Below are 27,167 nucleotides of genomic sequence, written 5' to 3'. Positions count from 1 at the left end.
TTTTAATCATTTATATTATTAATTAATTAAATTTTAGATATTTATATTTATTATTATATTTTGTATAATTAAGTTGTTAATTCATGTTAGCGTATTAGTTAAAAAGAATTAATTTTCAATTTGATTATTGAATTTAAAATAAAATACTAATTTGATTTTAATTTTAGATAAAGAATTATTTTAATTTATAATAAAATAACAATTTAACCCTAAATTTAACCAAAATCTTCCATCGTCAGATACAATCGTCATTATCACTGTTGGTAACTTCTTATCGTCATTAGTTATCATCGTCGCCAAATCAATACAAAAAAAAATTACTTTCATTACTTTTTTATCTCTTGACCACAAATTTAATATTAGTTTCATTGTATAATATCTCGAACTCACCAAATATAGCCTTGAATAATTCTAATTCCTTTAAAATTATATCATTATAATAATTCTATCATTAATATTCCTTAAAAAATAAGGAAATTAAAAATTTAATTCTTTTTTTATTTATCTAGGGTAAGTATTTGATATTGAACGTTCACATCCATAGTATTCATGTGCTCGAACCTAAGATATCAATGAATAAAAACTATTCATTTATCATCGATGTGTCTTGATTCATGCTCAATTTTTTTTAAACTTTGACTAGTTATTATTTAAAATTTATTATTGATAAAAATATGTAAAAAAAATTTAAAAACCTTCAATCAAGTAATTTTTAAATATATATTTTATAAAATTTAATTATTTAAAATAATAATGATCAAAGTTTAAAAATTTTAACTTTTAAAAAGTAAATAAGAGACATTTTTATGGGACGAAAGGGTATATATTTAGAATAATTTTATGTTATATATATATATATATATATATATATATATATATTATATATATATATATATATATATATATATAATATATATATATATATATATTGATGTTATATTATGTCATGTTTATATTTTAATATATACGTAAAAACTATTATTAGTTAAAACAAAATAAAAAAAATACAATTCTACAAATGTTATAACTTTTTTTATTTATAATTATATTTTATTATATTTTTTATAGAAGCAATTAATTTTATTAAAAAGATGAAACATGTAAATTATAATAAATGTTTAAAACCATAAACATGTAAATTAACCATATAATTTGAATATTTTCTTGTAACTACTAACACAAAAACTAGTCACTAAGATCAAACAATGATCATACAAGAAAACAATTAAATCTAATAAAAAATCGAAAAAAAGATAGATGCGAATAAATTTGACCCCATCGACAAACGAACCACAAAATGAGATAAAACTAATTAAATATAACTGACAAATCTCAAATCAGAATTGAACTAAGTGAAAACAAAATCACAAACATAAAATCGTGTATCCAAATTCAATCCAAGTGTCCAAAGCAAAGAAAATCAATATGATAACAAATAAACACTATATTGACTAGCCGTAGCGATGTAAATCCAACCATAAGGAAAAAAAATAAACTAAAATATCGTTCAATCGATCGAAAATGTGTCATAAATTTAAAAAAAACGTATTATAAGATAGAAATAAATGGTTGTAAAAACAAAAAAAAATACCACAAAACATAGTTATTAAAAACTAAAAAAAACGTGACATAAAAAATTTGAAAGAAAAACTAAAATTATCAACAACAACAATCGAAACAAAGGTTGATAATAGGGGTGTACATTTTCAGATATAGATATTATCCGATCCGAAATTTTAGATATTCAAAAATTTTGGATCACTAAAATTGCGTTTTGTATCCGATCTAAAATTTTGAATCGGATAATCGATATCCGAACGAATATAATTTTTAATTTGAAATTTTTAAATTTAATATTTTAATACATGTTATTAATGATAAATTTTAATTTTTTGAGTGAGAAGTATCATTAATTTCTTTCATGATAAAAAATGATTTCATAGATATATTTTAAATTTTAATACTTTGAAAATGCTAAATTAATATTTTAACTTTGGGGGTGTACTGGAATTAGAAAATGGAAGAAAGTTACTTGACTAGGGCAAAAACTTTAAAAATTAATATTTTAAAATTGAATTAAAATTTGATATGGGCATTAGGTGGGCGTAGCACATACCAGAAATGGGCTTTAGGTGGGCTAGGATTGTTGGGTTACCTTCTTAAGGGCCCAATTTCTTATCGGGTTTTCGGATAATCCAAAAGTCGATTTTAGATGATCTGTATCTAATCAAATTATCTGATTTTTTTTCTTCAGATATCTGATATGAACTATTCAAAAATTAGAAAACGGATCATATATCCGAATTTTCGAATCGGATCGGTTTGATCGAATTTTTTTGCATACCTCTAGTTGATATCATCATCCATCAATCATGAGTGAAAAATGATATAAACAATTTTGATATTTTTGAGAGAAAAGTGACTTATTTTATTATATTTTTATAATATTTATAATAAAAAACGAATTAATACATAACTAGAGGAGGTATAAGGACAAAAAAAATACATTTAATGCTTCATAAAATAGTTACTTTAATTTTTTTTTGATCACATTGAATGTTTTTCTAGGGATGGGCATGGAATCCAAACTCGACGGGTTTCGATCTGACCCGATCGGGTTGGATTTTTAAATAAAAATTTGGATTCGGGTCAAGTTGAGGTTTAGGGTGAAAAATATCCGACCCGAAAATATATATAATTTTACATTATATATTTAGGAATAATTACAATAATACCCCTCTATATATGTTTTCAATTAAGTCGTTGTTTTTACTGAATAAAAATATTTTTTTTTATTTCGAGTCGGCCGAGTTTTTAAGTTATATATCGGGTCGGGTGAAAACTTATTTTGGTCGGGTTTTTAAGTTATATATCGGGTCGGGTGAAAACTTGTTTTGGTCGGGTCGGGTCTCAGATGGAGGATTTTTTATTCTCGGATCGGGTCGAATTTCGGGTGGACCAAAAAACCCGACCTATGCCCATCCCTAGTTGTTTCTATATGAATGAAAATTGATAATCAATAAATTATCAATACCCGTAATCTATTAAGTAAAAATAGGTGAATGTCCATCTCAGTTGGTAGAGCGCAAGGCTCTTAACCTTGTGGTTGTGGATCGAGTCCCACTATAGGCAATTCATAATGCTGGAGGTCTCCCACGGAAGCTGCTCTCGACCTGGCGTTGGGGGCAGCCTACTATCCTATCTCTCCTTATCCCATTATATATGGGAATAAAGTCAGCTAATTTAATGAGTTTTATTTAATATGTATTTACATTTGGACAAACTACAAGTTTAATATTTAAATTATCAATTTTGTTTTATTTTAATATTTCAACTTGCATTCATTTTAAAACCATACTTAACATTTACTTTTTGATTCATTTTAATATCCGCCATTAAAATTTAATGGAATTGTTGCACGTGAAACTTTTATGGGTAAATTACATGATTCATCACTTAACTATATTTTCATTCCTATTCTGGTTACTAAAGTTTAAATTTTTTAATTTAAATACTCTAATTTCAAATTGTTCATATTTTAACAACTCTAATTTATTTTATTAATAATTTTTGTGACATGACAATTTTTATTTTTATTAATATATAATTAAAATAAAAAAATAATTTTAAAGTTAGATTGATTAAATTAGAAGTAATTTAAAAGCTAGGTCGTTAAATTTAAAAAATTAAACTCTAATAACCAAAATAGGAGTCATAAGATAGTTTAGGTACTAAATGTATAGTTTACCCATTGATATATGAATAAATCAAAAAGGTTAAATTCTTTTTCAAGTACTTGTATTATGGAATCATATTTTGTGTATGTAATATAATTTGGTTAATTTTATTTTAATGGGTAAACTATGCCAGTAGTTTTTTTTGTTTTCGGTCGACTTTGGTCACCGATTTTTAAATTAAGTGCGTTTAATTTCTTATATTATCAATCCGTCTGATTTAAGTCCCTCAGATGTTAACCTCTATTAACCCATTAACAAATGTGTGACATGGTAATTTTAAAATAGGGTAAACTATGCTGATAATCTCTTTTGTTATTTGTCTGACCGACTTTGGTCACCGAAAAAAATAAGGAAAAATATTATTTACGTTATCGATCCATCTAATTTAAGTCGATATGCTATTAATTTTATTTAACCCCCTTTTATTTCAAATACATTTTGTTGAAGTCACTAACATAGTTGATGGACTATAATTGAATAGACCAATAACATTAGAGACTTAAATTGTATGGACCGATGGCGTTAATGACCTTTCCCCTTAAATTTTTTTTAGTGAAAAAAATCGATAAGACAAAAAATATAAGAGACTATCGGCATAATTTACCCCTTTAAAATAAAAAAAAAAACATATTTATGGGCTGTGCACTTCTTCCTCTCATCTCATTTCTTCTCCTTCATCCATTATTTCTTCTTCTTCCTCTGCACATGGGTTTAAAAATAAAATAAAAATTGGTTTTTAGCTCTGTTGTCTCCCCCCACTCAAAATTAGAAAATAGAGAAACTCTAGAATCCTGGTGGCCGTCCGCTTCTCACCGTCGGTGTTAGGCGTCTCCGACAGCCATCCGCCACCGCTCTCCACGTGCCTTTTCTTCTTCTTAAACCACACATGACCATTTCAGTTCCACAAAACCCATTTCAATTACCCCAATTTTTCTGCAAAACCACCATTTATAGTTCAATTCAACCTCCTTTATGGTCTGGTACTCTAGCGTGAATGACATGATGGGTGATCACTGCAGGGATTTAATAAGCACCAAATGAGCAAGCTGAAGCAGTGTGTGTTCTCAACTGAAGAGAGGGAGAGAGAGATCACTTAGGTACTTGAATATATGTGGTTTATCGTTTCAATGGTAGTCCCCCTCTAATGAATATGGTATTTCTGCAGGTTGTCCAGTCAGTAAATGAGCTTGCTCAAATCATGAAAGACCTCTCACCCCTTATGATAGACCAGGTATGACACATCTTTATGTTATGTTATGTTATCCATACAAACTGATTTTTATATCTAATAGTAATACCTCCAGTCAGGGGACTATTGTTGACCGAATAGACTACAATATCCAAAAATGTGGCTACATCAGTTGAGGAGGGCTTCAAACAGCTCCAGAAGGTTGTATATATTTTTGCCTAACTCAGTCATCCATGCTTGCACATACACACATGTAAACTCATTCCCTTATTTTCCAGCCATATCCCGACCCATTTCCCCTTCAAAATTTTGGACACCAAAGATTATCTGTCCTCATCTAGTATATGGGTACTTCTGAATTCATTGCATGTGTTGTATGCATAGCTGCTCTTAAGTTATGGTGGTTTTGACAGAACTTGAGACATATATATAAGACAGTCATCTTGTGTGTACTGGAATTGCAGCTAAACTTATAATTTAGCATAGTTCATATCAATGGTGGAGGGAGGAGGAGGATTTCTTCACATTAAACCACACATGACCATTTCAATTCCCCCAATTTTGCTGCAAAAAATATCACACCTATAGCTCTCTCTCTATCTATCTATCTATATGTCTATATATATATATATGCACAATAAACTTCGAATTTAGCATAGTATAAATATACACACTAAACTTAGAATTTAGCATAGTTCATGTCAACGGTGGAGAGGGGAGGATTTCAAATATATAGTTTGCTTTGTGTGGTTTTGTCTGTGGGAGGTTGATAAACATGAACGTGGATATTGAACCACGTTTTTTGTGATTAAAAAAACCTCAAAAACTGATATGGAAGTAAAAAAAATTCAGGATACGAAGTTTGTGTTCTTGGGTTGTTTGTGAGCTGATATGGGTGGGACTTCTTTCGTGCAGAGAAAAAAAAAAAGCAGGTGGAGGTTCTTTCGTGCAGATAAGAAGAAAAAGAAACATGTGAACATTTTGGATTTTTTTAAATAATTTTTTATTTCTACGTCACTTAAAGGTAACTTATGTGGATTTGATTATTATTTTTAAATTGTCAACTCTTCCATTAACGGAAGTTAACGGCTGATGACTTGAACAGCCGATAACGTAAGGGACCAAAAGCACTGAATTAAAAAAATCGGTGATCAAAGTCGATCAAACCAAAAATAAAGGGGACCATTGGCATAATTTACCCTATCTTGTTTTGAAATTTTGATATTCAAGTAAATGGTAGTCATAAAAAATGTAAAGTCAAATTCTACTATTAGCCCATGTACTACACATAAGTTGAAGATTTAATTTATGTTTTCCAATTTGATAATTTTAAGTTGATATAATTTAGTCATATTGCTCTTGTAGTATCTAAGTCGAGACTAAATTGCAAAAAGTACAAAATTTGAAATTTCTTTTGGTATAATCCCGGCACTAATTTCGATTACTTATTATAGAGATTCAGATGATCTTTTTAATCTAATTTACTTCAATGCATAAAGATTGAATTCATAGCCATATACAGTGCAGAGGCCATTGCCAATAATAAAATTTTACCAATGAAAATAGCGGAAAAGGTCCCCTGCCCTCGAATGAAAAGGTGAGGCTATATCCGTAATTAAGTAACGGGGTAGTAGGTCATTGGATTTGGATTTCTTTGTGCAGATCTGTTGCAGCACTCAGTTTGGTTATAGAAGGGCTACGCTCTGCCAAGTTCTCGTCGCCACAAAACCCGGTAAACTCTCCTTTAGATCCGAGGGATCAAAATCATGGTAACTCTTCTTTTTTTTTTTCTTTCCCTCTTTTCCCTGCAAGTAATCTCTTCTTTTGATTTTTAGGTGTTCTAAAATCAGTTTTCATAACTATTCCCCCTAATTCCGATGGGATCCGCTCTAATTAAGTTCATTGCATTGTTGGGGGGTTGCAGTTGTTCTTTTCGTATTTCAAGGACTTAGTGGGAAGAGAAGTGACGGTGGAGCTGAAGAATGATTTGGCAATTAGAGGAACCCTTCACTCCGTTGATCAATACCTCAATATCAAGCTCGAGAACACTAGGGTTGTCGATCAAGACAAGTATCCTCACATGGTAATGTCCCCTTCTTCCCTCATATAATTGACTTCCGCCTCATTTTTATCAAGGAATTACTTTAAGATTTAGGGTTCTTTTTAGTCTAGTCTTAGAAAAACAGAAATCAAGTAAACACGAGATTGATGGAAGTTGAATTAGTGGGTTGCCATTTTTTTCCTTTAACATTTGCCTTTCTTTATTTAGGTTATCTTTTATCTAGCTCATTTTATACTGAATACCTATCATTGTGTGCTTTACGAATATAGCTAGTATTCACCAATGTTTTACTTCCATATAGGTGGTGAGTGAATCCGGTAAAAAATTTCCTTTCTGAACTACCTATAGTCCAAGACCTCTCATCTTAATTTAAAAATATCACTCTTCATTACTTCTTTGCTTCTAAAATGCTTGTTTTTACCTCTGTTAAAATCGAATTCTTTTTTGTCTACCATTCTTTACTCTTTTTTTTCTTTTTTGCCTTTCATGAATGTTATGTCTCTGCCTTGTGCTATGATAGTGATAATTTTGTCCTCTAGGGTTTATGCGTAGATGAAACTCCATAAGCAGTTTATTTTTATGGGAATGTTTTATTCCTTTTTTTTGGCCCATGGTTATGGAGCAATAGTAAGAAAAGTAGATTCAGGAACATTGCACTTTGTAGTTTGTACTACAAAATATAACTTATCGATATTATGTGTTACCTGACAAAATTTCGTCCCATTGTCATGTACTTGAAAGATTTTCATCCCAATAGTTCAATGGGATTTGACTGAAGCTTAAGAACCAGTAGGGGCATTGGGATTGGGTTATTTTTACATTACCTGCAGAAATGTAAGATTCCTTGATCATATTATCTAATTTGGCTCAACAACTTTCCTTCGAGTTGGTAATGTGATGTCACCAGTTGGTTATATATTTTCTCAAATGACATTCCAGTTAAATTCTCACAATTTAACCAAATAAGAAAATCCGTTTACCGAAGGAAACCAATCATTCACTGATTCAATTAAACCATAATGAACTTGTTTGCTGCTTGGAAAGACTGGCTTATGTTGGAACCAGATAAACCCGTCAAACTCAATGTCACTGTTTAAAAGTGCAGTGATCTCGTAGTGTGGCAAGCATGAGTAGAATCTGTTGATAATTTTTTATTTGGATTTCGCTAGGTTTTTGGTTAACACATATTTTCTTTTTAAATTATGCGTTTACTTTTTCTATTTCGTTTGCCTGCTTGTGCTGTGTCTGCATTGACTGGCTGAATCGGTTTACAGCTTTCAGTAAGGAACTGTTTTATCAGAGGTTCGGTTGTGAGATATGTCCAGCTACCTCCAGATGGAGTTGACATTGAATTGCTTCATGATGCCACGAGAAGAGAAGCTCGGGGAGGCTGAAATGCATTGCTGAAAAATCCAATGTACTTCTAATATCCGATTTAAGATTATACTTTTGCTTCAGATAGTTTCTGAATTGGACAAAGATAGTGACACTGATCTCGCCTTGCTGTAATATACACAAATTGATGTTGGTTTGTGTGTCGACATATTTTATTTGCATTATCGGAGATGTGTGTAAAATGCATGCTGTGAAATGTCCATTGTAGAGTATGAACTTGGATGATCAATTCTAATTTGGGACTAGGATTAATCAAATATAACCCCAAAAAAAAGGCAAATCAATCAAACCTGATTTAAAGGCAATTTTTTGTATTTATTGGAATGGGATTTTCTGCTATCTTATCTCTCTCTATTACATCAATTATGGAAAATAATATTATTCCGTTTTACAACAAAGTATTGTAGTATCTATTTTTCTAGCCAAAAATGAAGGTGAAAATCATTGAAATTTTCTTTTTAAATATCCATCGACACGCTTCACGGAACACGCAACTACACAACTCCTTTCTTTACTGACATCTAAGTTGAAAGATTATTGGTTCCCCTTAATCCCATCAACCATTTTCATTTGTTTATGCGAAGGATTTTTAAATCTCCAATGGCAGATGTTCCGAATGTCCCAGTATGAATCCTTTCCCCACACCCTACCCCCCCCCCCCCAAATTTTTTTATTTTTTTGCATATGTTTTAACCCCTTTGCAGAGATGTGTTTTGAAAGTGAATGTTAAGTGCTGTGTAATTGTCCCAAGAAATTAAAAACAAAGTTGCAGAAAATCACAGGTATGTTTCCTCCATGAAAGGACTTCAACATTATACTTATTGAGTCCTGAAACCACTTATTTGATCTTGTTACCTAGGCGTGGATGATGTCGACATAGATGTTAAACATGGGCTGGTAACGAGTTAAAGGCATCGTCCGACCCTCTACACTCATTAAAACGATATCAGAAAAATTCGGAAAAAGATAGAGCTTCACGCCTACGAGAACCCCAATAACTGTTGCGGAATACGACTATCGAATAGAGCAAAATCGTAACTGATAATTTGAGAAAATAAAAATAAAAATAAAGAAGACACAAAATTTACATGAAAACCCCTAAATAATATAGGGTAAAAACCACAGGCAACGGTAGAAGAATTTCACTATGAGAAAATAGGAATTACAACTTCTCTCAATCTAACAAGGAGAAAACAATAACAATTATCTCTTGATAAAAAGGAGGAAACAACTCTCAAGAAACTCTCTAAATTCTCTAGTATCGAGAGAAAACTAGAATGATTTGGGATGGTTTTGAAACTTAATGGGTTAGGGTATTTATAGTTGAAGCTTAAGGACTAATCTTAAATACCCTACAGTGTAGGGATTAAATTTACAATTTTCCCATTACTAAATTGTCAACAAAAGTTGGTTGCTTTTGACCATGCACCATTTGGTGCCAAACTTTGATTTTCATGCAGCATTCAGTGCCAACCTTTGATTTTCAACAATCTTCCACTTGAAGATTTGATTGGAATAATCACATCTTCACACCATTTTTTCTACCTTGTACCTTTATGGTGCTTACGTCTCTGACAAACCACAAGAGGATCAACACCAAGTAAATTTATCAGCATTGATCGCCTTCGTCATGAAATCTGCTATGTTGTCTTTGGTGTGGATATTCTGCATATCTACCGTCTATTCTTCCACCTTTTCACGAATGAAATGGTACTGAACTCATATGTTCTTTGTCCTTGAATAAAATGTTAGATTCCTTGCTAGATGCAAGGCGCTTTGACTGTCACAAAACAGAGATACATACTCTTGATTGTGCCCAAGCTCCTCCAATAGCTTCTTCAACCAAATTACTTCTTTATTGGCTTGTGTAGCTGTTACATATTTTGTTTATATTATGAATGAAGCAACAACTGACTGCAATTTTGAAACCCAACTTACAGCTCCATCAACAACTTTGAACACATATCCTGTTGTAGATTTGCTTTTATCCAAATCCCCTACATAGTCAGAATCGACATACCCATTGATAAGTAAGTTTGATCCTCCGTAATATAATGCAATATTTGAGGTCCCTTTGATGTATCTCATGATCCTCTTTGTTGTATTCCAATGCTCTTTTCCTGGATTCGCCATGTATTGACTAACCACTCTCACTGCTTGTGCAATGTTTGGTCTTGTGTATATCATAGCGAACATTAAACTTCCCACTGCCGATGCATACGGTACTCGAGACATCTTCATCATTTCTTCTTCACTGCTAGGACTCACTCTGGAGGATAATTTGAAGTTAATATGAAGAGGGGTAGAAATTGGCTTACAATCTTGCATGTTGAATCTTGACAAAATATTCTTCAAGTAATTCTTTTGTAAAAGCCAAATCTTCATATTACTTCTGTCTCGGTGAATTTGCATCCCTAGAATCTTGTTTGCTGATCTTAAGTCATTCATTTCAAATTCCCTAGCCAGTTGCGCCTTCAATTCTTCAATATGATCTTTGTTGGGTCCTGCAACCAACATGGCATCCACATACAACAACAATATAAAAAAATCGTTATCACCAAAACTCTTGAAATAAGAACAAGGGTCTGCATTAAGTCTGTTGTATCCAAGGCACATAATGAAGGAATCAAATCTCTTATACCAACACCTCAGTGCCTACTTTAGACCGAACAGAGATTTGTTCAACCTGCAAACCAAGTTCTTCTTTTCTTTTTTTTAAAACCTTCAGGCTGGAGCATATAAATCTCTTCTTCAAGATTTTCATGAAGAAAAGTTATTTTAACATCTAGCTGCTCTAGATGTAAGTTCAATGTAGCAAACATTGTCAAGACTACTCGAACTGTTGTTAGTCAAACCACAGGAGAAAAGATTTCATTGAAATCAATACCTTCTTTTTGAGCATATCCTTTGACCACCAGTCTTGCACGATACCTCTCCACTTGATCGTCACCATTTCGCTTGATTTTGAAGACCTATTTGTTACCAATTAGCTTCCTTCCTTGTGGTAGTGGCACAAGGTCTCATGTATTATTTTTATGAAGGGCTTCAATTTCTTATTGCATCACCATCATTCATAGTGAAGCATCTGAGCTGTTTATTGCCTCCTGGTATGTTGATGGCTCACCGTCCTCTGTTAAAAGGCAGTATGCAATATTTCCTTCTATAACATAATATGAGTGCCAATTGGGACGTCTTTTCACATGATTTGATTGACGAGTTGTTGGAGCTTCAGAACTCTCTGGTTCTTGTTCATCATATGCTGGTTCTGCTTTAGAAGAATCTCCTTGTTCAAACTCCTTTTCCACATGTATCTGTGTAGTCTCTAACTTTTCAGTGCTATCACCGTCTTCTTTTCTTCGTAGTTTATCTTCTACAAAGATAACATCACTGCTAATGATCACTTTGCGGGCAGTGGGATCCCACAAGCGATACCGTTTTACATCATCAACATACCCCAAGAATTTGCATTTCCTGGATTTTTTTTGATCTCATATCTCATTAGTTGTCTTATTCTCCTCAATGCTTGACAATACTTCACCTGCTAATGCTAGATGAAAGTTTGCCATAACATTCTCATCTATATCGTTCCATTTGTTGTCATCTGTGAAATTTATCGGCCTTTCACTTATAGCCGCTAGATAACCGTATTTCCTCATAATGACATTCATCTTCAATTTCCACAATGAGAAATTTCTCCCATTGAACTGTTCAATATCAAATTTTGTTACCATAGCTTCTTTTACGGATAGCTGTCACTATTTCACTATCGTGAATAGTTCTCCGGAACCTTCAAAGAATGGATAATACATTCTTACTTTCTTATGTTGGAGGATCCACCTTTTGGGGGCAACCACAAAGATAATAAGTAGATATTACACACTCTAATTTGGCTCTGATACCAATTGTTGCGGAATACGGTTATCAGATAAAAAAATCACAACTGATAATTTGAGAAAATAAAAATAAAGATAAAAAATACACAAAATTTACGTGAAAAATCCCTAAATAATATAAGGTAAAAATCACGGGCAACGGTAGAAGAATTTTAATATGAGAAAATAGGAATTACAACTTCTCTCAATCTAACAAGGAGAAAACAATAACAATTATCTCTTGATAAAAAGGAGAAAACAACTCTCAAGAAACTCACTAAATTTTCTAGTATTGAGAGAAAGCTAGAATGATTTGGGATTGTCGAAACGATCTTTTACTCAATGGGGAAAGGGGTGGTCCCGCTTCGAAAATGATTTTAGTGTGATAAAAACGTAGTTCGCGGAGGCACCACCAATCTTTGATTAGGGTGTGATTGAACACCAAAAAATATATTTGTCATTTAAATAAAATATTAATTTTAATTAAAACGACAAACTTGTGCTCTGCGTTACCAAATTTTGAGTTCGGGAGTCGATTACGTGTGGGGAAAGATTAACACCCATACAACGCCCTAAATCGGTACATAGTCGATTAATTAATTGTCTTTGCTATAAAATGTACAAATTCAAGTTTAATTTAATTTAAAATTCCCTAGAATAATGTTCTTTGAAATTTTGGATGAAAGATAAAAATATCTAATTATTTCCTATCGAGAAGAATCGATCTATCATACCTTGAAGCAATCGATTCTTACTCCAATCGAAATAAAGAAATATTGTAATTCCATTCTAAATTTAAAAATAATAATACCTAAAATAATGTTAAGATTGAAAACAATAATATTTAATTATTTCAGATCGAACATTTAAAAAAAACCTTTGAAAACACATGCCAAAATTAAATAAATAAACATATCAAACAATTGATTAATTATTTATTTTACCAATATTTAATGAGAATAGTGATATTCAACTAATTAAATATCGCAAGACGAGACTATAGATTCGATCTAACAGTCTTTTCTCGATGAATTTAATTAAAAGAATATGATATTTTTCTCAATCCCTTAATTTTAAAAATGAATTGTATTTAATAGGTGTCACTTAAAAGGATATACTTTCGTTTTAAAATTATCGAAAATAACTTTCTTATACGTTAAGACAGTTACTTTACGACAATATTAAAATGATTGAATATTACCTTTAATCAAATTATTTTGATTCGAGTTTAATGTTTATGTCAAAATCTATTTATGAATTAATGCTTCAAATATATATACATGAAGGAACAAATAACCTACATATAAAACAAATTAAAAATTTTAATTCTAAGCAATAAATACAAACTTATATACAGTATAAACACATATATATACAATGCATTTGAAGTAAATATTTAAGTAAATGCGAAGAAATTTTAATGTTTATATATTAAAAAACTAAATAAATGTTATTCTTTAATTAAATTATAAAATTAATTAAATTAATTAGTATAAGATATTATGATTATTTTTCAAAAAAAAGGTTAAGAAATAAAATAAATATTTTAAAAAAATAAAATAAAATAAAATAATTATAATTAATAAAAAAACGTGGAATTTAAATATAATAAAAAAACTAGTGAACATTAGTATATATTATAATATACATATGTGATAGCACTATGGGTTTTTATTATTATTTTAATTATAATGCTTCTACCTTTTTATTAATAATAATAGCACTATTGGTTTTTTATTATTTTAATTAGTCATTATTTTTTGTGAACATTAGTATATTTTAAACATTAATAATAATAGCACTATGGGTTTTTATTATAATTAATAAAAAAACGTGGAATTTAAATATAATAAAAAAACTAGTGAACATTAGTATATTTTAAACATTATATATATTATTAGGATATATATATGTAATAAAAATAATAAATAAGTATTATATTTAAAATATTTAAACGTAAAAGGTAATAATAAAAATAAAGTAAAGTTGCAATTAAATAACAACCAAAACAATAATATAGGATTAAATTAAAAATATATATAAATTATTGGTCATAATTCGAAATATTATAAAAATATTAATATTAGTTGTCTAATTTATCCTTAATTATTATTCAGTTAGTAATATATAAAATATTAATTTTAAAAGGACTAAATACGTTATTTACCATAAAATATATAAACATGAGAAAGTGACTAAATTATAAATAAAATAAAATTCGAAAATAGAATAAAAATATATCTAAATTGATTTTAATGACTAAAATGGAAAATTTACGAAGTATAGGTATTGAAGACATGGTTTTCTCATGTAGAAAATTACAGAGACACCCTTCACCAAAACGACGTAGTTTTGGTGAGGATATAAATACCCTTAAATGGCAAAAAATGACCTTCATCTCCTCATTTTTCAATTTTGCTTAATTTCTCTCTAAATTCTCTCATCGGAGGGAGCTCTGATCATTGGCCGGTCACTATTCCGATCACCGACTGACCACCAGCCGATCATTATTCACGTCGACGATCACTATTTCGGTCTCTATTCACGGTCGAAAAAAATCAAAATAGCTCAAAACGTAGATTGAAACACCCTAAACCCGAAACCACCCTCCTTTTTTCCTAAAAAACTTCAAAACAACCTAGATCTAAGATTTTACCTTCGGTAAAACAACTTTTCCGATGACGTTTGGGCTTCGACGAAAGTAAGATCTCCTTTCTTTTCTTCTCCTTTTGGTTTGTTTATTACTCGTTGGTGTTGTTTGCTCTCTTCCCGTTCTTGCCGTTGTTCTCCTTTTTCCCGTTGTGTTCCTTTTTTTAGGGAAATCAAGGCTTTTTATAGGCCTCGGAAGGCCTTGGACCACCGTTCATTTTGGTGAATCACCGGATCTACGATGGTGACTCACTATAGGGCGAGGTGTGCGGTTCTCCTTGTTTCTTCTAGATCCTTCTGTTGGAGGCTGCGGCGGCGTGGCAACGTTGGAGTGGACCATCTAGAGGCAGCGCCGGAATAGTCCCTAGGGTTGGTGAACCCTAAGATTCTTGCTAGATTGGATTTGGACTGTTGGATCTCTCCAGATCCAACGGTTGTAGATGCTGGCGGCTAAGATGAGATGTGAAAACCCTAATCGGGTTTTGGGCTTCATGGGCCTGGCACGGGTCTAGGCCTGGAATGGGTCTTGGGCCTTCGAGTCTTCGTTTGTAACTGGGCTCCGATTTTGTAATATTTGTAATAATAATAATAATAATATGATAATAATAATTGTATAATAATAATAATAATAATAATAATAATAATAATAATAATAATATATTATTGGACGAAAATGACTGTCGACAGGGATGATTTTGAAGCTTAATGGGTTAGGGTATTTATAGTTTAAGCTTAAAGATTAATCTTGTAAATACCCTAAAGTACAGAGACTAAATTTACAATTTTCCTATTACTAAATTGTCAACAAAAGTTGGCTGCTTTTTACCATGCACCATTCGGTACCAACCTTTGATTTTCAACAAGAACCAGACATGTTCTTTTGCTGATAAATCTAATGACAATGAACAAGGCAGAGACGATCAGGCTGTTCGTAATGAACTTGAAGACACTACTACAAAATCATCCGACATCATGAAGAATAAACTCGGGCTTTCTGGTTGGTTTGGCAAGAAGAGTATTTTTTAATTATTTCAGATCGAAAACAATAATATTCTTCAGATGTTTGCCTCTCCTAACGTGATTCCTGCATTTGGGATTTGAATTCTACATTCCATTTGTAAGGTATTTGTCATCATGAATCTTTTTTTATCTGAAAATCTGTAAAAGTAAGATTTGAATGCAATCAAATGTATCAATGTAATACATTTTCTATTATGCAAATGATATTCTTATGAATACATGAATGCTGATTCAATATTCATTTGACTCAAAAGTGGCGAATTTGATCTTATTCCACTTGATCATTCCTTTTCAAGGTTTACTTCAGATATCAATGTAGCAACTTATGATATCAGGCTTTGTATTTCTGAAAAGTCATTTGATCAAATTGCATCTTTGTGTCTTCTTTGCCTCCATTTACATTAAAGTCTCAGAAGAAATGTTTCATTTATGGAACTCTTGCTGCAATCAGAATTACGACCTCAGTGTCCCCATTTTGTTCTTGAACTTGTGTGAAAATCCAATAAAACTTTCATCTTTGAAATGAGAATCTATCATCCTTGGAGAATGTAGATGTAAATATGCTAAACTCAGCAGAGATTAATCTTTATCTTGGGTCAACAAATGGGAATACCATATGATTGCAACATTGGTTCAGCACCATAGTTACTGGTTCGTATAACATTTGACAACACATTCATCTTTTCCTATAGCTTCTGCCTAGATTTTTCAACAAGGAAAACTCTTTGCATGATGTTCAAAGCTTTTTTATGGCGTTACAATGATACCAAAGAACAAAGTTCATTGATAATACAGGTGGGATGCCTTAACTTGTCAGCATCAATGTAGTTGAAATTACCAGGATAATGCAACCGTATGATGATCATAGATGGTCAACTCCATTGTCATTGTTTCACCATTTTCATTCTTCATACATTTATGTCTCATTGGAAATATTTTCTCAATTCAATGATCTTTCCACAAGATGATATAGGCCTTTAGCATGCCCCAACATTTGCTAATATAAACATTCAAAATTATTTCTTGCTGATATGAGCCTTCAAAATGCCCCACATGGATTATATCTGTCTTAAATGAGACTTCAAAATGTACCAAATTTTCATACTAAGGCAAGCCTTCAAAATGTCCCACATGGATTACTTCTGTCTTTTTCACGTTGATGTGAGCCTTTAAGATGCCCCGCATGAAACTTCTATCTTTTCATGCTGATGTGAGCTTTCAAGATACCCACATAGATAATATGGACATTCAAAAATACATCAAACCTTCAAATCAAAAGGTTCACTGTCAATGTCCATTGAATTTGAATCTCATGATTCTTACAAGGTACAACTTTGGTAATGCCTCATTGTAAGTACTTGTAGCTCTCTTCGTGACCAAATCTGTTATTCTTGAATGCTCTCATTCCATCGTTACTAAACAAAAATGTTGTTAAGTAACTTGAGGGATTCTCTTCATGTTGTCACAAACTTAAGAAATAATCAATCATTCTAACAGAAATGTCTGAGATATGTGCATTTTCAGAAGAACGTAATTATCTTCTTCTTGACGAATCGCTTTCTTGCCTTTTTGCTATGCCCTGAGATATGTTCTCCATTTGTCAAATGAGGTGATCCTTGTTAATGAATTGATGATAATGTAACAAGAGAGTGTTACAAGTTCAATTCTCTAGACTTTCTGGTCTCTCGAATCACTTGTTTTCAAAAATGTGAAATGCTTCATCATTATGGCATCGTTTATTCTTTTTCTTCCAATAGAGGTATAATAGGCATCAACTTGCTTCAAAGACCTTTCTCCTTTGAGACTGTCATGTTTGAAAATGTTTTTCCTTATTTCTTTATTAAAGAATGAAAGAATTTTGTAAAATATTGCCCCTTACAGGCTTACAATTGAATCAAATCATAAGCATGAGTTCAAAGAATATCAAATAAATCAATTACTCTTTTAAATCATTTAAAAATCATAATCCAATGGCAAGTGTCAAAATTATTGACTGACTTAAGGTGTAGGTTAATTCTGGAAAGGTAAGTTCTTTCAGGTTGGTCTAGTATATATGTCTCTTTTGAGCGTCCACTAACTTGAAGAAATGGTTGTTATGCTCATCTCATAGAGATACTTCTTGATTCCAGAATCTCAGGAACATCTTTGGGATGTGCAGTGCTACATCAAGAGCTTAAGATTGTCTCTTATATCATTGTTGCAATATTCAATACTCGAGTCGCCTTTTTAGATTTTCAACTCGAATCCTCCTTTGGCTTCAAAATGTTATTCAAAATTTACATCTTGAACCCCCTTTTATCATTTTTCATATCATGCATTAAAGATTTTAAAAAATAATTTTTATAAATAAAAATCCATCCTGAGAGGCGGAATAAAATCTGAAGATAGTCTCTCTTACTTAGAGATCCATGTATGATTAGAATGGACTTTTCAAGTACGTAACGTTGGCCAAGGTTCATGGTTATTAAAGAAAGGGATAAAAAGGCCCAAATAAGTGTTTAAGGGTAATTGAACTAAGGATCAATTCATTCTGATGCATTCAATCTTGCCTTGCTTGACTTGGATCTGCTTTGCTACTTGCATTTTTTTTCTGGATCCCTCTAGACTGCCAATTTTTGGGTTCGTTTCCATTTTCTTATATCTCCAGCATTTTTTGCACTTCTTGTTGAATATAAATCTTTGAACTGATTGCACTTGATCAACCTTGTAACTTGAGGCTCAATGAGTCATCCATCTTGATTCAATTTCTTTTTTCTTTTTTTTTTTCTTTTTTTTTTTTTTCTTTTTTTTCTTTTTTTTTTTTTTTTTTTTTTTTCTTTTTTTTTTTTTTCCTCTGATGTATGAGTATAAAACTCCAATTGCTTTTATTACCTTCTTTTCCTCTTGCATTTCAGAAATTCTTTCGTTATTCTTGACTGGATTGATCTTCAAGCACAATGTATTTGACATACCTTGTGGTTCAAAATTCTCTTTACTTCATGGAGATTTGTCTTAGTAATAAAACTGGATTGACGATCTTTATTCTTGTGAGCAAATATCCTTCACCTTGCCCCCAGTGTGGAGGGTGATCCTTAGTTAGGGTTGAATCAGAACAAAAATCATTCAGGCTCAAATGGGGACAACAAGAGATATTTTTCTCATTTTATAAAGGGATAAATGAAAGAAGGTCGTTCATCATTTCATACACATAAATCTTTGTGAAAAGAGATATCCCAGGGTTATGAATATTCAAGATTAACTTTATTTATATGAAAACAATATAATTAATGCATGATATATTTATCTAAATCAATCTCTCTTTTTCTTCTTTCTTCTTCTTGCTTTGAGTATGCCCTAATCACTCGAAATTCTCTTCGAAAAGTTGATACATGATGCCCCATCTCATCTCTTCTTAAAGGAAGATTCATGGATAATTTGGAAATTTTGGTACTTTTGAGGTATTTTGGTTTCACCAGTATGAAGATTTTATATTTGGAAGGAAAAATGTGTGACTTTTGAAGCCATATATGGTGAAAGGTAGTATCATAAACCAATCAGCTTTACCCGAGAAGGTAAACATATGGATTTGGTGTCTCAAAAACAAATAAGACATTACTTCAGAGTCTTAGATAAATGAAATGTCAGGATTTGTTTTTTATAAAGACCAAGAATATATCAGGTAATTGTATAGAATATGAGAGTTCTAATTTTACCACTTGCCAAAGATCTATAATTCTTGAAAAATTTACTTGATACTAAAATATTTCAAGATTAAAATTTGATTCCTTGCTCATAACCATAAAAGCAATATATAAATTTACAAGAAGACTGAGAAAAAACAAGTTCAAACAAGATGCTGAAAATGAAATGCAACTGTGGTAGATAAAAACTTCCACTTATTTATCTAACTCCCCTATTACTCATCCAATGTGATGACAATTGACTTAATCATGCTTTGATGCCCCACTTGAGTTTATCATCCATTGTTCCACTAATTATCGTGTCAATGTCCCATAATCAACAAGCATCTCTATATCATTTAACATTAACCTATAATTCCCCGTAGAATGTCCAAGTACCCCTAATTGGAAATCACAAACACTATCTTGATCATAGCTATGAGCAGAAGAGTTTGGTGTCACTTTCATTGGCCTTGATGTAATGTATTGACTCTCAATCAAATGAGGGTACAGATCTGAGATAGAAGTTTGGAATACCTGCAAAGTATTTCTTGATCGTGAGATTTTCTTTGGTCGGTCTGAACCACTAATTACTCTTTTTCTTTTACGATTATGGGGATTCTGGATGTGACATTCATTCACATCATCAGCTTTCGCTTTTTGATCAGGCGGGCTTTTGGATGTGACTTTTAAGTTTCCTTCTCTGATTGCATTTTCAATCAATTCTCCACTTGTCACAATATACTTAAATCCATCTCTCGAACTTGCCAGCATTAACTCATAGAAAGGAGCTGGAAGGGAATCATGAAACATATATGATATCTCTTCTTCTATCATGGGAGGTTGAACTTGTGATGCCACTTCTCTCCATGTTAAGGCATATTCTTTAAATCTTTCATTGGCTTTCATCTGTATTTCTTGAAGATCCTTACATTTGGGAGCTAAGCCTTTAACATATCGATATTGCCCCAAAAATGCATCAGCTAAATCAACCCAATTCTTAATCTGCTCTCATTTCAAATGATTGTACCACACTATTGCTGGCCTAACGATACTATCATGGAAGGAGTGAATTAACAAATCATCAATATTTAGGTACCCTTCCATTTTTCTGCAAAACATTCTCAAGTGGATTAGGGGACAACTGATGCCTTTATATTTCTCAAAATCAGGCATCCTGAATTTATTGGGAATAACCAAATCTGGAACCAAACTGAGTTCTCTTGCTTCTAGTTCTTTGTGGGAGGCATTAACACCTTTCATAGATCTGATTGCTTCCTTCACATGCTTGAATATTTCCTCATGTTGTGCATAGTTACTGAGACTATTCTTTAAGTTTGAATGGGATACCCCAGGGTATGTTATCATTCTCGATGCATTAATCTGATAGCACAGTTGCTCTTTAATGGTCATATATTCTTCATCAGCAATCCTAGTTTCCATTACTTGGACCATATGATTCAATCCATCTTGTAAAGATCCCGATGATTCTTTCCTCGTATCTTGATGTAACCCATCAAATTGTTCTTGCAACTGATCTTGTGATCCATCATGAGATTGCTCCATGATGGTACAGTAATATGAATGAATGATCTCGGTTTTACTGTTACAAAACCTTTCATGAATTATTTACATGTTCTTATAATTATTGAATAAAATAATACTTAAATAAATAGTTATGATGTATATGTGAAAATGCATAAATGAGAATGCAAATTATGCAATGCAAATGCATGTATGCAAAATGTGTCATTCAAGAGTGATTATCTTAAAACAACTTTCATTGAACACAAAAGTTTTGATACATCAAACAAACTTACAGATAAGGGATATCTTTAACACCTAACTTCTCTATCTCTCTCAAAAGCCAAGTTAACTTCCACTTATGCTCAGGTGTTGAGTTGTCAATCTGTTTTAACTCTTGCGTAAAGCTAGCTAAATCAACCAGTTTATGAGCCACATTGCTTGCCTGGGCAGCAACTTCCTTTATGACATTGTCTTTTTCCTTCATCTTGTATGTTAATTATTGGATTTTGTAGATAACATTGTTCATTTTCTCTTGTAAGAGAACTTTTGTGATCAAGGAATTCTTGTGCAAGATCCACAAATTTCCTCAATTTCTTATTTTTGGCTTTAATGTCTTCTAGTTCTGCTTCAATTCCACACTGATGGATATGATATGAATCTTCCATATTGATTATAACCTTATTCAACATTTGATTTTCGGCTTGACATCTTTCCAAATTGATGACAGTTGTATTGAGCATTTTTTTTGTAATCCACAAATCATGAGAAAACTTCTTGGCTAGACCTTCGTGTGTCTTGTAATTCTTTTTCAGTTTAATGACACCTGTTATCCGCTCGTCCAGGGTATTTCCTAAACTAGCCTTTTGAAACGTTTGACTAATCTTTTGGAAATCCTTACGTATGGTTTCCATTTCTGTACTCAATTTATCATTTTCAATTTTCAAATGATGAACTTAAGCCTCATATTTCTGTAGATCTTCTTCCTTCTTGACGCCCCCACTGACACTCTTACCTCTGAATACTTTTGGTATCGACCTGGTAGTATAATCAATAACCAAACTAGGTTGCTTCTTTACCTTGAACTCTAAAATTCCATAATCCAAAAGATTTTGAACTCGATGCTTGAAAGATGTGCAATTCTCAATGGAATTTCCTTGAACTCCGACATGATATTCACAATGAACATTGATATCATACCAATTCGGATATGGAGGTTCCACGGTTTCACATAGTATGGAGCTACCTCTCGCGCTTCTAGTAGCTTCTCGTATAATTCATTATATGATATAGGGATATCATTAAAATGAGAACCACCTTTCATCTTGGATTGATCTTGAGTTTTCGATATTACGAAAAGACTCTTAAATACCGACGAATTCTGATTGCATGACTTCTTTTCATCTCTGGGAACTTCTACAGTTGTCACCATTTCCTTGGTATATCCAGAAAACTTGTTGATACGAATGATGACTGTGTATGATATCTCAAATTGGTTAAGATCAGAAGTCCCTTGTATATCTAAGATATCAGGATTATGTTCATTGAGCTCTCTCTCTTTTTATGCATGAATCTCTTTTCCTTTGGCCAAAACAGATACTCTATCCATCATCTTGGACATTTGCTCTCTTATCTCTTATATCTCCATTTTCTCTTCTACAGACATACGATCTTTGGGCACATAACTCTCTTCTATCCTCGGAGTTTCCTCAGGATTCCATTCCCTAGCTGTGCTATAGTTTACTTGATCATGAAACCCTTTATCCATAATGAATCTTTTATTTTGATGATCACTCTTAAATCAACACCTTCTAATCATGTCATGATCATGCCATGCAAACAAAAGAAATCAATATAAACAAGTTAGAGTAAAACAAAATATATCTAAAATAGATAAAGATAATAAAAATAAAATGGTTAGTACCAATTAATGAAAAGAAAATATATTATATATAATGGTATCTATATAAAAATCCTAACTTCATGCTTTCTAGTTCCATGCTTTGTTTGGAAAAATAAACCTAACCGCATGATTTCTAGTTCACATACATTTGTTCAGAAAATAAAGTAATATTAAGTAAATTAAAAGACACAACATGCTTTTCCTTGTGTGTAACCTTACGAAACTTATTTGGGTGAGGCTCTGACTAGACTTAAGTTCTAGGTTTATTATATGCTGGGTTTGGATCTAAAGGTATAAATGGTCAATGAATTGTCCTTTGTTGGTGTCCCCTTGGACTACCAAGCCCTCAATCCTAGCCCATCATAGGCTTTCGGATCGAGTTCAATTTGAGGGGACACACTTCCTTTTGTCATTACGGAGGTGAAAACCTCACGAGGATCATAAGGTGTGAGCCCAAGGAGCATTTCACTATCCCGCATGGAGGTGAAAACCACACGAGGGAGTAGTTACTTACTCCTACTTAAATAGGACGAAACGAGGTTTTAGCTCATGTTATGCAAATGCAGTTGTGCAGTGTTTGAGGAAAAGTGAAAACAAAGCAAACAACTCTGAACAGAAAACTCAAGACCTTGAACAATTATTTAATCTGAAAACATTATCAAACAGATTAGTACAACTATTTAGTGGTTAAGCAAATTAAGAGTCCAAATGCAAACAAAACTTATTTAAAACCAAACAAGGGATCAAAAACCAAATTAGAATGAACTTGTAATTTTATTTGCAAAGACAATTTATTAATCGACTAATGGCCTGACTCTCTAAAGGTCCCCAGCGGAGTCGCCAAGCTGTCGAAATGGTCTTTTACCCGATGGGGAAAGGGGTGGTCCCGCTTCGAAAATGATTTTAGTGTGATAAATTTGTGATAAAAACGTAGTTCGCGAGTCGCCACCAATCTTTGATTAGGGTGTGATTGGACACCCAAAAATATATTTGTCATTTAAATAAAATATTAATTTTAATTAAAACGACAAATTTGTGGTATGCGTTACCAAATTTTGAGTTCAGGAGTCGATTACGTGTGGGGAAGGATTAGCACCCCTACAACGCCCTAAATCGGTACCTAGTCGATTAATTAATTGTCTTTGCAATAAAATGTATTCGAGTTTAATTTATTTAAAATCCCCTAGAATATATGTTCTTTGAAATTTTGAAATAAAAATATCTAATTATTTCCTATCGAGAATCGATCTATCATACCTTGAAGCAATCGATCTTACTCGAATCGAAATAAAGAAATATTGGAATTCCATTCTAAATTTAAAAATAATAATACCTAAATAATGTTAAGATTGAAAACAAATATTTAATTATTTCAGATCGAACATTTTAAAAAACCTTTGAAAACACATGCCAAAATTAAATAAATAAACATATCAAACAATTAATTAATTATTTATTTTACCAATATTTAATGAGAATAGGGATATTCAACTAATTAAATATCGCAAGACGAGACTATATATTCGATCTAACAGTCTTTTCTCGATGAATTTAATTAAAAGAATATGATATTTTTCTCAATCCCTTAATTTTAAAAATGAATTGTATTTAATAGGTGTCACTTAAAAGGATATACTTTCGTTTTAAAATTATCGAAAATAACTTTCTTATACGTTAAGACAGTTACTTTACGACAATATTAAAATGATTGAATATTACCTTTAATCAAATTATTTTGATTCGAGTTTAATGTTTATGTCAAAATTCTATTTATGAATTAATGCTTCAAATATATACATGAAGGAACAAATAACCTACATATAAACAAATTAAAATTAATTCTAAGCAATAAATACAAACTTATATACAGTATAAAACACATATATATACAATGCAATTAATGCTATATGAAGTAAATATTTAAGTAAATGCGAAGAATTTTAATGTTTATATATTAAAAAACTAAATAAATGTTATTCTTTAATTAAATTATAAAATTAATTAAATTAATTAGTATAAGATATTATGATTATTTTTCAAAAAAGGTTAAGAAATAAAATAAATATTTTAAAAAAATAAAATAAAATTATTATAATTAATAAAAAAAGTGGAATTTAAATATAATAAAAAAACTAGTGAACATTAGTATATATTATAATATACATATGTGATAACACTATGGGTTTTTATTATTATTTTAATTATAATGCTTCTACCTTTTATTAATAATAGCACTATTGGTTTTTATTATTATTTTAATTAGTCATTATTTGGTGAACATTAGTATATTTTTAAACATTAATATAATAGCACTATGGGTTTTTATTATAATTAATAAAAAACGTGGAATTTAAATATAATAAAAAAAACTAGTGAACATAGTATATTTTAAACATTATATATATTATTAGGATATATATATATGTAATAAAAATGTATTATATTTAAAATATTTTAAACGTAAAAGGTAATAATAAAATAAGTAAAGTTGCAATTAAATAATAACCAAAACAATAATAGGATTAATTAAAAAATATATATTATTGGTCATAATTCGAAATAATAAAAATATTATACTAGTAGTCTAATTTATCCTTAATTTTATTCAGTTAGTAATATATAAAATATTAATTTTAAAAGGACTAAATACGTTATTTACCATAAAATATATAAACATGAGAAAGTGACTAAATTATAAATAAAATAAAATTCGAAAATAGAATAAAAATATATCTAAATTGATTTTAATGACTAAAATGGAAAATTTACGAAGTATAGGTATTGAAGACATGGTTTTCTCATGTAGGAAATTACAGAGACACCCTTCACCAAAACGACGTAGTTTTGGTGAGGATATAAATACCCTTAAATGGCCAAAAATGACCTTCATCTCCTCATTTTTCAATTTTGCTTAACTTCTCTCTAAATTCTCTCATCGGAGGGAGCTCTGATCATTGGCTGGTCACTATTTCGATCACCGGCTGACCACCAGCCGATCACTATTCACGTCGACGATCACTATTTCGGTCTCTATTCACGGTCGAAAAAAATTAAAATAGCTCAAAACGTAGATTGAAACACCCTAAACCCGAAACCACCCTCCCTTTTTCCTAAAAACCTTCAAAACGACCTAGATCTAAGATTTTACCTTCGGTAAAACAACTTTTCTGATGAAATTTGGGCTTCGACGAAAGTAAGATCTCCTTTCTTTTCTTCTCCTTTTGGTTTGTTTATTGCTCGTTGGTGTTGTTTGCTCTCTTCCCGTTCTTGCCGTTGTGTTCCTTTTTTTTAAGGGAAATCAAGGCTTTTTATAGGCCTCGGAAGGCCTTGGACCACCGTTCATTTTGGTGAATCACCGGATCTACGATGGTGACTCACCATAGGGCGAGGTGTGCGGTTCTCCTTGTTTCTTCTAGATCCTTCCGTTGGAGGTTGCGGCGGCGTGGCAACGTTGGAGTGGACCATCTGGAGGCAGCGCCGGAATAGTCCCTAGGGTTGGTGAACCCTAGGATTCTTGCTAGATTGGATTTGGACTGTTGGATCTCTCCAGATCCAATGGTTGTAGATGCTAGCGGCTAAGATGAGATGTGAAAACCCTAATCGGGTTTTGGGCTTCATGGGCCTGGCACGGGTCTTGGGCCTTCGAGTCTTCGTTTGTAACTGGGCTCCGATTTTGTAATATTGGTAATAATAATAATATGATAATAATAATTGTAATATAATAATAATAATATTAATATAATAAAATAATACTATATTATTGGACGAAAAATGACTATCGACAGGGATGATTTTGAAGCTTAATGGGTTAGGGTATTTATATTGAAAAGATTAATTTGTAATACCTAAAGTACAGAGACTAAATTTACAATTTTTCCCATTACTAAATTGTCAACAAAAGTTGGCTGCTTTTTACCATGCACCATTCGGTGCCAACCTTTGATTTTCAACAAGAACCAGACATGTTCTTTTGCTGATAAATCTAATGACAATGAACAAGGCAGAGACGATCAGGCTGTTCGTAATGAACTTGAAGACACTACTACAAAGTCATCCGACATCATGAAGAATAAACTCGGGCTTTCTGGTTGGTTTGGCAAGAAGAGTATTGTTAAACCATTTGGCGGCCTTGGGCCGACCAATGCCGAGATATTATG

General features: G+C 31.6%; 1 protein-coding gene across 1 annotated transcript; it reads left to right on the top strand.

Moving 5' to 3' along the window:
• The first annotated feature begins 6,580 nt into the window (after positions 1–6,580).
• LOC120158314 (sm-like protein LSM2) lies at positions 6,581–8,547 on the top strand. The gene is made up of 3 exons (XM_039169188.1): positions 6,581–6,695; positions 6,851–7,009; positions 8,263–8,547. The coding sequence occupies exons 1-3, from the start codon at positions 6,693–6,695 to the stop codon at positions 8,380–8,382; spliced, it is 282 nt and encodes a 93-aa protein (XP_039025119.1). The 5' UTR covers positions 6,581–6,692; the 3' UTR covers positions 8,383–8,547.
• The last annotated feature ends 18,620 nt before the right edge of the window (positions 8,548–27,167 follow it).

Source organism: Hibiscus syriacus, unplaced genomic scaffold, assembly GCF_006381635.1.
Source record: "Hibiscus syriacus cultivar Baekdansim isolate YM2019G1 unplaced genomic scaffold, ASM638163v2 tig00111311_pilon, whole genome shotgun sequence".
NCBI classification, from domain to species: Eukaryota; Viridiplantae; Streptophyta; class Magnoliopsida; order Malvales; family Malvaceae; genus Hibiscus; species Hibiscus syriacus.
This window is presented reverse-complemented; position numbering and strand designations above follow the sequence as displayed.